We start from the raw sequence: 12,362 nt of genomic DNA on the forward strand, positions 1-12,362 counted from the left end.
ATTCTGCCACAGCCCATTATCTTTGAAGTTGATCAAGAGTTCACCATATTGATTGATTTAGGATCTTTGGTCAATGTGATCATTTTGGTTCCATTGAACGATGATTATGATTATATCAATACGTGTGAGGCCACCTTTAGCATCCTCCAGCTCTAACGCCTCTCTGATTCCATCCCAGCTGGTCAGTGCTTCCTTTGTGTCCAGTTTGTTTATCAGGAGACTCTGAAAAGAGATAAAAGATTGAATACATTGTCTGTTTAATGGCATCAGATAATCATCACACCCCCCCAAAGGTCAGATAATCTTGTCTAAACACCCACCACTGCCCACTGTGTTTATTCAACAGCTAGACAAATATTAAAGCAGTGCATTCCTAATGATACACATGAACTGTATTTATTTCTTGTGGGGGCAATACATGTGACCAGCATTGTTTATTTGCCTAATTATTTATTGCAATGTGTAATTAACACCGTTGTTTCTGGCATTATATGGTAAATATATTTTGAGTAGCTGCTGATTATCTGTCATGGAGAAAATGCTGATTGGAAACAGTGAACATGAAATAAACAGTTACAGTGGACTTTGCAAGTGCTTTCTGTTTGTATGCTAGAGAATTCATAAATGGCATTAAACAGGATGGAGGTAATAGATCTAAGCCCCAGCTTAATGACATTTAATTTGCTGAAGTTCTGTGTATTTGCCACAATAGCCATTTGTTTATAATTAAAATACTTGTTTTCACTTTTTTTTTATTTTATTGCATCTCAATGCTGCTGATCTCCTGCAGCCTCTATGCAGCCACTTCTGTTACTCCAGCAATGGCTACATAGCATTTCTCACGGCCGATTGTCTGATGGTGACAACAGTGAACTATTCCTCTATGGGAAACAGCCACTTGTATTTCCCATCAGAAGCCTATGTGACAGGGTGACAACACAAGTGAACAACTGGGAGACAGGAACAAAGCGTTGTCACCCTATCACAGGAAATGCCTGAACAAGGACCTTCACGGCAGGACGACTAGGTATTTATTAAACAAAAGCTTCAGATTTAGAAATATTTAAATTGATTTGATATTACATTAACATGTTAAAGCTTATATGAGATTGAGTTTACATACTATGCTAGAGGGTTACTATAAGTCCCTGTTCACACTTATTGGCGTATGGTGAAAGCGTGTCAAACTCGCACAAAATTGTGCGCGTTTTGACGCACGTTCACAAGAATGCGCACAAACTTGGAACACACTTGCATTGCCATTACTAGTTAACATGTGAGAATGTGCAGGAAACAACGCAGAACGCATGTCGCAGAATTTGCGACACGTACTACTTTCCCGCATTTGGCTTCCAGGAACCCATTTAAATCAATGGGGATTCACGCTAAACAGACGCCCACGAACGCGGGTCGTGGTGGTGTGTGTTTCGACTACACTCAGGTGTAAATGGGACTTAAGACTTTGATTTTATCTCAAAAGAAGATTATATTTCAATTATTATAATATGAGAACCATAATAATAACCAACTATTATGGCCGTAGTTGGTATAGCAAGCAAAGAATCATGTGGCCATTTGTATGCTAGGCAGTGCAGTCAACATCCCTGTGGAGTTGATGTTCATTGCTTTCAATCAGTTTAGAGCTGGCCATACACTACAATTTGATTGTACAATCTATGTATCAAATCCTTAGAAATTACCATATCATGTAATATAATATTATGCGGAATGGCATAAAGTATGTGAACGTACAGATGCCAATGCACAGCAATAGTGTGAATGAACCTTTACAATGACAACATTTTTAAATGCAAGTATAGATTCAGCTGCATGATCTCTGCGTAACTCTGGGATAAAAAGGATTTGATTGTGTGCGGATACAGGAAAGGAAAGGGAATGAAATATTAAAGCAATGTGATGGCTATTTTGCAGGATGCTGGTCACATTGTACTATTGCAGCCAAGGACACCCGGAGCCCTCTCATGTCCATATGTGCCTGTGCAGAGACTGCTTTACTAGGAGTTAAACTGCTGGGGGCACCCGTTCATCTCTGAATCCTTGTGCTGTGTTTACAGCTAGTGTTCACTCTCCAGCGTGGATCAAGAGGGAAAGCAAGTAGCCCAATCTCAGCTCATCCCTGACTTTACAGATCTGGAAACACAGGAGATGCAATGAGCCACATGCCCCCAATGTAAAATGCACGCCTCTTGCAGAAGGGGAAGTGTTGTATCCCACTATGAATGACTGATGCTGTCACTCAGCAAGAGGCTGGGCTTAAAGAGTACCGTTTCAAAGCACGCCTCTCCCCCCCTCTCCTCATTCCTGCTCTGACAGTCCTGCAGCCAACATCTACAGTGAGAAGAGGCTGCAGAGAGGTGAAAGCACCAAAACTGCTGCTGCATCGGAGCAACAGGACGGAGCGGATGCCAGGAAAGCAGCAAACAACGGTTTTGGAGAAGTGACACGGTACATCCCCTTTAAAGGTACAGAGGCAAGTGTCAGCGCAGCCTTCCCTATATGGGGGGTGTCCAGCAGTCCCAGGAATTAGGAATACAATGTGAGAAAAGTCTGCTGCAGATCTCATCTTTCCATCCGAACGCAAGAGCCACAGGCTGGACACCTGGACACAGACTGAGAATGAGGCGCAGGAAAATCGCTGTGGTTGCTGGTTTCTGTTTGTCCTTCTTCCTTGGCACTGTGCTGAATTTACTCTGCGTGCCTGGGTTTGACCATATCCAGCAGATACAGGATAAGGGAGCTGCAGAACCACTAGGAGCATCATGGCAAGGCCAGGGGGGCTCCTTGGATCTACTCAAGCAGCTCCAGGAAAGGTACCAGGAAGTTGTCCGCTACAGGGAGCATCAAGCGCCAGTATCGGCTACAGAGAGGCTGCTGAGACCTCTGGAGAGGAGGCTGATGGACCTAGCCCAACAATCCTCCGAACACAACCAAAAATGGGAAAGCCCAAAGAAGTCCATCTCCGATCAGGACACTCTTGCTCCATCTCACCCCAGCTCAAAAATAGATTTGTCTCTGCAGCCACCTTTACTAGGTTGCCAAGACATTAACAAGGGGTCCAACGTTCTTTATTTGGGTTCTGGTTACACCAAAGCTGTATACAAATTGGTCTTGAATGACACCCTGTCCGTTGCTCTCAAATCCGTTGATTTTGGTGGTCACGACATCCAGAATTGTGTCAAGCGATACCGAACTTTGGAGTACTGCTACAGGCTGGCTTCATTCAAGATTGTCAAAGAAATGATCTTACTACAAAGACTTCAACATCCAAATATCCTGCAGGTAAGCATCACAATCCATCAGTATCCAGAATTCAGCTTCTATTGGCCAGGTTGATTAAGCCTATGTATCCTGTAGGATCAAAAGTGTTTTTTACTCGTCAATTTTAGAATTTTTGCTCTTTCTGAAAACAGGTATTTTTAAGGGACCGGACTTGTGTAGATTCTTTGCATTCCAACTATATAGCAAAAACTCAGCATGACAATACAGAACAAACACTGGGTAAAAAAGTGAATTGAAACAGATTGTTTCAAAAAGTCTGCCTATATAATCCTCACAACTAGCACATATGACAGCGGCACTTGTTTAGCAGAAAATATTTTCAAAAGTTCCCGCTGTCATTTAAATACTGAAATCAACAGCATGCTTCCTCCACCCAAAATCCTGATTCCACCCAAAATGTCACTTTTTGCATCGTAGGACTCCAGAGGTTGCTACAATGATACATATCTTATAGTCTTTCTATAGCTATAAATGTGAATTGCACACTCCAGATGAACTTCATGCTTAAGATGTGAAACAGATTTCAGGGGTGATTTAGTATACGAAATAAATTTCAAGCCGGCATGTTTATTTCAAATGCTTAGTGAGGATAAAAAAAAAACAATAAAAAAAAGAAATATAACTTCAACATGGCAGAGCATTTTTATTGAACACAGCAAATTGAGGGAGATGGTTTCAGTACACTTTCAGAACAATAGTAGAGTTAGGATGGCCCTGCTCGTGAGAGCTTATAATCTAGCATTACAAAAATTTTCCACCATGCTGGAAAATTTCCACCACTCCACATTTTCCTAAATGCTCATTATGCATGCCGGGATAGAACAAAAATCTTTATCACGTTAGATAAAATATCTACTTAAAACTCGTATTAATGTAACCCCTTTAAAGTGAATGCTGTAGATACTCTCTTTGCGTTGGCCAAACTTTTTGCAAGTGGCAAAATCTCATCGCCTGGGATAAACAGGTCACATAGGAATTAACTACATAACACTTTTGCATGTCACTGGCAGAAATTTTATTACAGTTTAGAATTTTTTTAAAGCCTCTTTGAACTGGTTGCCCCTACTCCAGAGAAAAGGGAATGGTTTGTCAACCACTTGAGCGTCACAAGCATGTGATGGCGAGTTGGTGAGGCACATTGTGGCAGGTCATGGAAACGCCTTGTTGTCAACATCAGATTTGACTGTCTATGTCCATTCATTAGAATTACCAACATATCTATCAGGTACAACAATGCACTTCCCCCATTTGGTCTGCATGCTGAAGTTAAAATATCAGCTTCAGAGTCAATTAAGGCAATGTAATATCACAACGCCGTGCTGCCAAGTAAGGAACAGTCTGAGACTTTCGCATGGCCTGCCTCTGCCGTGTTTATTTACTCTCAGTATAAATGGTTGCACGTTTCTTTATGAATTAATTATTTTTAAAACTCCCTCTAGATAGACAATCCAGAGGCTTTAAAAAAAGAAGAGGGGAATACTTCCCCCGGTTGTGCCAATAGCAGAGCCTGCTTCCAGTCAGCGAGAAGTCAGTGCCTAAGTTCATTTACTTGAAGCAAAAGAAGTGTAAATCAAACACAGCCTTTCAAGAGTGAAAACAAGACTATCTGTGTGCCAGGGACAAGGCGAATCCGGTGTACAATCTTTACCACTATTGATAATTATCAAAATATTGTGTGGAACAGTCTCTGCTGCCAAGAACAAGTGTGGCATTGTTAATTCACCAACTTGACAATGTTTTAATTGCGTCACGCTTTTTATTTTTATGAGTGCACCTTATCGGAGTCTTATAGTTAGGAATTCGAAAGCAGCGTTTCTCAACCGTATTAAATCATGTAGCTCTTGATGGCCCCAAGTTTGACCGCTGCCCTTCGATCTGCCAGCTTATCTAAAGAATGTATATTGATCAACAGCGTTCTTAGAAGCTTATACATGCGTTCACATCGAACATCACAAATGATAAGCCAATTAGAAAATGTGTTTTATGTAAGAGTTTTCAGGTGCTGAAATTTCAAAAAGTTCAACAGTCTGAACTACCATCTGACCCGGGCCAAAATGTATGGTTTGGGTCACAGTCATTAAGAAAATCTTTTGAGGAGTTTGCAAGGGCCGGCGTATATGTTTATTATGTTATTTATTATTATTTACCACATTAATCACATATACAGCCCCATGCAACAAGTGGTGCAAAAGGGACCACCTGCTCAATTTAGCAGTCCTTCAGTATATTTGCTAATTCATGTTAATTGAAGTTATGTTACAGTATACCATATGCACTTATTTTACAGCACTAGTACAAAAGCTGATCAGTGGAGAGCCAAAGTGGGCTAACTTCGTGTATACCCTATTTAGGAGATGTGGCATTATTTTATATTGGATAGAAAATAGCTTCCTGATTCTCAGAACAGCGGCAAACCAAAAATGAATCCTTGATATAAGAAAGGTTAAAGAGTCCTGCATAGAACACTGAGCATTCCCATAAGTCCGCTGTTAAGAAGCTTACATCCTAGACTTGGTCAAAGACATTCAATTATGGGTGGATATCTCCAAAGTGGCCAACGGAGAATATAGTTTTCCTAACTGGTGCATGAACATGTGTTTATACACGTACAACAGTGTACATAAGGTACACTGTTATATAAAGTGCAGACTGTTTTGGAACAAAATGCTATTGGTTAAAAAATTCCAGCTAAGTCCTTTGACAGAGCTCTGCTGAGGCCCTGGCAATGCTGAAATCACGAAGCCAGATGACAATCATCTGATAGCTATAGGTGCATTAATGCCCTTAGCATAGTTTCACAAGCTTACTTTAAGGTCAGTCCAGGATGAAACCAATACTATGTTATTGCATGAGAAAGGTGAAGGAAACTCACATAAACACATGTAGAATATACAAAGTGTACACAGATGGTGCTGTAGGTAAAATTGAACCCAGAACTTCAAACGGTGAGAAAATAATGATGATTTGTATATATCATACAGAAGCTTGGGCAGTTTATGGCCCTTTATTTGGTGAGTACTTACAAGTCCCAGAATCCTGGCAAGACATGCTTGGACTACTAGTTCCTTAACAACAGCAGGCTTAGCGGGCCAATTCCTTAACAACAAATCCAGTGACGATGACAGACTAATGGAGTGAATTTACCTCCTACTGCATAAAGTTTAAGTTTTTAAATATTCTTATTTCTGTAGCACCCAGTCGCTGGACACACCGTACTCTTACTATCAATGTCTTGTGATGATATGGTAGTTCTCCCTAATCTATACATAGCACACTTGCATTGTCTTGATAGTGTACAGTAGTTTAGATTAGCCGATAAGTTCTGTGGTTTTCTTAATTTAGCATTAACCACAACAAACGTAATTCAGTTGTCACCGACAGAGATCAGAAGCATTGCTGACCTTCTAAAGATCAAAGCTTGACATGTGATGCTTTATATGATTTTAATATTGGTCTGTTACAGCATTCCCAGCGTTAGACCTTTCAGAGGTTGTCAGTCTATCCTTTGCCTTCTTATGATAAAACATTATTACTATAGTTGCTAACTATCTCTGATTTCCAAGGGCACAATCCACTTTATCTGAGTGACAGATTCACTGTCTATTTGTTTAACCCATAATGTTCCCTTTACTTTACTTTTTAAGTTAATAATTAGAACAGTAGCCTTTACAATTCACCGTGTCTATGTACTAAATGGACAATCATGTGTAAAGCATTGACTGCTTTTCCAAGGCAGCTTTGGCAGGGACAAGTCTGTTTGCTCTGGATCAGCCAGAAAATTACTCTGGTCATGTTAAAAATGATGTAACAGATACACTTATATATTAAAAAAATCTTAGTAATAAAGATTTAATGATGGATATTTAATTGAATAAACATTTAGCTTCATTCACAAAGCTAACACATAAAGACAAGGATCCTTTATTCCAAAGAGCAACTGTTATTTTCATTTGAGTTCAGTGAGAATTGAGCATTACAGACACATGACTAAATTAAAGCCATTTCTTGTGTTAAAGCTTTGTGAAATGAGCCTATAGGGTAAACTGAGAGTTCAATGGCGCAACAAAAAAATGATTTAGACCCTTTCCCTTTAATTTATTGAGCCCGTGTACCATGATGTAAATGTGCAACTATGTAAGGCGCTGCGTAAATTGTCGGCGCTACATAAATACCTGTAATAAATATCATGATGTCATAGCCTGTGTAGAGATCTCCCAATGTACTCTATATCACGCATGTCCATTCTGGGTAGAAGCAGGATCGTCCCTTGGAGGAAATAAGATGAAGCTGTGAAGAAACACACAATATTCAAGCTTTTTCTTTTGTAAGAGAACTTTTTCAAAAAGATCAGTTTTTGGAGTTTTTCAGTAGCAATTTTTTTGCATGGCTGCCTATCGATCTTAAGAGAACCAAGCAATTGTATGCAAGAGATATGTGCATTCCCTGCTCCTTGGAGCATTATTTGGATATTACATGATCGCACTGCGCACATGAACATTTTCAACAGAAAATGGAGTGATCTATGTCTATGGGCAGCCTTAGAAATGGCATGAATTTTGGTGGTGTTTATATAATAAAGCAGGGCACGTAGAGCAGGCAAAGAAAAAACCTACATTTTAATAATCTGCTATAAATGTACATTGAGCAAAGTGTCAGATTTCCAAAGTTTATGTCAATCTGTTCAAGGGAATCTCTGTAGAGATTTTTAGATACATATTTAAATATATTGTGCATTCTGATTAAAGGGGAACTACAATGTAATTTTGATTACATTGGCACATTTTTTTTATAGTTGTAATATTTCCTATACTGTATTTATTTATGTAACTGCTGTTGTTTGCTGTTTCATAGTTTTATGGTGTTACTTCTTATACATATATATATATATATGTATATGTGCACACGTGGCAGTTATATTGGATCACAACATATTTACTGTGTGCTTCCTGTTTAATGCTGCTTTATAGCTCCTCTTACCTCTGATCAGTCTGTAGAGAATGATTGATAACAATACTGGTTCGGTATCAGCAGGTGCTCAACAAAATTGTTAACTACTAAAGGGAAACTCTATTAATTTGTATAAGAAGTAACACCATAAAACTATGAAACAGCAAACAACAGCAGTTACATAAATAAATACAGTATAGGAAATATTACAACTATAAAAAAGTGCCAATGTAATCAAAATTACATTGTAGTTCCCCTTTAAACTTTAGAAAAACAGTTTAATTAATGAAGGCCCACAATAGCAAAAATATGGTATTCTGGTGCATTTATGTGGTTAATAGTTGTAATAGTTTTATTCAGAATTATTTGATATTATATGCTTTTATTTATATTTTTCACCCCATTTACATACAGGCCAAGCTGTCTGGCGAAAGTTACAGAAGTGGGGACAAACCGATGGCCTTTATTCATATGGTTTAAACCTTTTAAGAAAAAAAAAGATGTTGCAGAATATACACACACATACAGTATATATAATGATATACAGTCAGATATTTATGTCGACATACACAGTAATTTACAAAATGTGCGCATTAAAAAATTGGCAGATTGTTTTGCGCCCGTCTTATGTTCTGGAATGTTTCTGCGCAATAAACACACTTCCTCCCACTTGCTTACTGATCTAATTAAAATTCAATGGGTTAAGGGGTCTTCAACACCCATTAAACACTCCTAGTACAAGATAGAAGTCCCTGTCATTTAATTCTGATCTGTTTCTTCAAGGTCAAAAACTGGAGAATTTTGACAGTAAACATTCCCGAAATTGGTCATTTTTCTATAGGCACTAAAATCACTACTGAATTTTAGACGTGTCAGAATAGTAAAATGCAATTTAGGACTGAAAAGTTTATTAAATTTCTATGAAACCATTAACTTGCTGTCTTTTTCCTGCTTGCAAGACCTAATGGCCCCTGGTATATTCAATTCTCCTCAATCAGTCTATAACGTGTAACAAGCCTGACGATACGCAAATTGGTTGTTCAACCACTAAAATGGTTGTTCATCTAGTTAGACTTGATTATCCTCGGACTCACACACTCACAATGAGTTTTCTGCATCGTTTAAACATTTTGTTTAAATTAAAGATCCAACAAAAGTACATCTTGGCCTCGGGGTTTGTGCCTAGAATCCTAGGGTTACGTTTCGCAATTCATAATTGGAGAAATAATATGACAATGTACCTATTCGATATTCAAACTGAATAATCTGGTATTTGAGTTGTGATGTTTTTCGATCACAGATTGCATTTGGAATGCAATAGTTTTAAAGGCTAATTTAGACATTTCAGAGCGCTGCAGATTTTTTTTTGCATTTAGTTTAGCAAAACAGTGTATATTAATAATTATAATAATAATAAGCAGAATAATAATACAAAAAAATCTAAAAAATAGAAAACATGCTGGTCAACTGCTTCAAAAGTAAAGCCTCAGTTACCATAGCAGAATCTTCTTAGATTATTTTGTTTATATTTATTTATATTCTGTATTTTATGTTAATTCCCTGTTATTAGTACCTTTTGTCACTTGCAGTTTTAGTATAAGTGCTGAGAAACGAGGCTGATTTATGGCTTGTGTATTGTGTATCATAAACAGTTTACATATTCACTGATCACTGTCAGTGGCAGCAGACACATAGAGATGTAATTTGTATGTTACCGGCCTTTGTAGATATACAAGGAGTCATTTTTTTCTGATCCAGCCCCTCTGTAACATTTAGGAAGAATATTTATGAAAAAAATGGAAACTTCCACTAAACCCGATTGGAAATTTGAAAGAAAGAACATGTCATCCCTGCTAGTGTAAAATCTAATTTAAAAAGAGTTCTCTAATATCGTCCAGAAAGCTACCACTTGATGCTTTTTATCTGGAGGAATGCAGAAAATGGTATAAAAAAGAGGCATATTAAATTAATGCAGCTCTGTAATCATTAATATAATTTAATGATTTTTAAAAAAATGCAAGCAGTGAATGTGCTTGCATTTGACTTGGGAACATAAGAAGCAGCACAAGTATCCAGTCGTAGTGCTCATATGCTAACAAGAAGAATGTTGATAGGAGGAGAGAGCAAACAGAATGGATCATCAGGTTGCTGTTATTCCTTTCACTGTCCAGTTACAGGCTGGGGGAGGGACAAGACCTGTAAATGTTATTTACTTATCAAATCAGGTCTCCCGCCCTGCTATACAGGGCTGTGTTATGTGGCAAAGCTGTTTAAATCTCACTACTGAATGGACAGAAATACAAATCCTTTGCAAAGTAAAATAGTTCAGCTCCCTTATATGTATTTCATCTGTGTATTTAGCTGTGTGCTTGGAGTTCAGCTTTAAAGTAGGCTGTAAACTCCAGATGACAGTCAGATGCCCCATAAATCTTTGAGCCTGTATCGGAAAATTAATTTTCTCAAACTAAAATTTAGTTTGTTTATTATTGTTTCCCAATTCAAATTTACCACTAAAATGTTGACTCTATTTTAGAGTAAACTCCCCAGACCCCACTCATATTTTGTTTTTTAAATCCCCTTAAACATGCCTTAAATCAAATCCTCTGGCCAGTCACATGATGTCCCGGGGTCTTCTTCTCTTCTTTAGTGGGCATTTTTAGTACTGCATAGAGCAGCGCTGGCGTTATGATGTCAGCACCATTCTCTGCAAAATTGTACTATAAACACAGGCCGATGTGATGACCCACCCTTGGGGGGGATGGTGTTCATAACAGGCTGGGTTTAAAGGAAGTGGATTGAATTACATTGGCCATCATTCGCAACTTTATTGGATTGTAAGCTTATTTGGGCAGGGTCCTCCTCACCTACTGTTTCTGTATGTCAGTGATGCTTGTCAGTGTTTCTTACTTGTCTTGTCTAAACAATTGTACAGCGCTGTGGAATATGTTGGTGCTATATAAATACTTGTAATTGAAGAGGACTGGCGCTGGACCATGTAGCAGGATTTATTTTTTGGCCACGTTACAGATAGGATGTGAATACATTTCACTACTTCTACTTCTTTTTTATTTCTGCATACAACTGGGTGTTTGAAGTGAGCACAGGTTCACTTCATCAAGAAATGATCAGTAGGGTAATAGGTTTATCTATACCCTCAGAAGACACCTCCTATTTTGGGAGCACATTAGCTATCACGCAGTTAAATAAGAGCATGTCGACAGATATTACTGCCCAAGTTTTATCACCCTGGGGCATGTGCAAAGGTCTGTAGCCCATCAAAAAAAATCACAGCCATCGACTGGTCACATGGCTATCACATCTAAAGCACGCCATACACTTTGATTTCCTGCATATTTTCTATGGTCCGATGGAAAAAGTGCAACAGGTTCCTCCATCTACGCTAAACTGTGTGGATGAAGGAATCTCCCACTGGGCCAAGCTTCAGTATCTTCCTAGTTGGCCCCGCTGGCTCTCAAAATACCTGAACAATGCCTGCATCCAATCAGATCGTTCAGGTATTTTGAGAGCCAGCGGGGCCGACTAGCAAGATACTGAAGCTTGGCCCAGCGGGAGATTCCTCCATCCATACAGTTTAGCATTGATGGAGGAACCTGTTGCACTTTTTCCATCTGACCATAGAAAATCTGCTGATAATCTATAGGTGTATGGCCAGCTTTAGTCTAAAAAGACCTAACAAACATCACTGCAAGTCACACCAAAAAGCATTAAGGGGACATGTGCTGTGCAAGAATTCTACGCTCAATGATTTTGCTAACACAGCATGTCCCGTTCAACCTTCTGTTGCAATAATATGGATTAGAGCACATTATCCTGTAACCTGCTTCAGTCCCCTACTGGAAAATATGGGAAGGATTACGAAGTTTGTGTCTCTTTGGAACATTTCTATAACTTATAGGATCTAGAAATGCAAAGAGAAGTCTGTAGGCAATTCATTTTAAGATAAAAGTCAGAATATCTTCCTTTTCCTAGATACAACTTTTCTTACCATTGCTCAAGTTACTCAAATTCCTTTTCTGAAAAGCTTTTGAGATGGGCAGGTGCGCTCCCTTTAAGATGGAAATGTATTTGGTCTGGAGGGTTGTTCATTAAAGTAG

At 38.6% G+C, this 12,362-nt stretch overlaps 1 protein-coding gene across 1 annotated transcript in view; it reads left to right on the forward strand.

Annotated features, from left to right (window-relative positions):
• Positions 1-2,331: 2,331 nt before the first annotated feature.
• The window catches only part of PKDCC (protein kinase domain containing, cytoplasmic), a 55,841-nt gene continuing 45,810 nt past the window's right edge, over positions 2,332-12,362 (forward strand). Inside the window, exon 1 of the mRNA XM_018553481.1 lies at positions 2,332-3,300. Within this exon, the coding sequence (XP_018408983.1) occupies positions 2,518-3,300 (783 nt within the window). The 5' untranslated portion in view covers positions 2,332-2,517. The remainder of the gene's footprint in view (positions 3,301-12,362) is intronic.

Source organism: Nanorana parkeri, unplaced genomic scaffold, assembly GCF_000935625.1.
Source record: "Nanorana parkeri isolate BGI_ZX_2015 unplaced genomic scaffold, ASM93562v1 scaffold1, whole genome shotgun sequence".
Lineage (NCBI taxonomy): Eukaryota > Metazoa > Chordata > Amphibia > Anura > Dicroglossidae > Nanorana > Nanorana parkeri.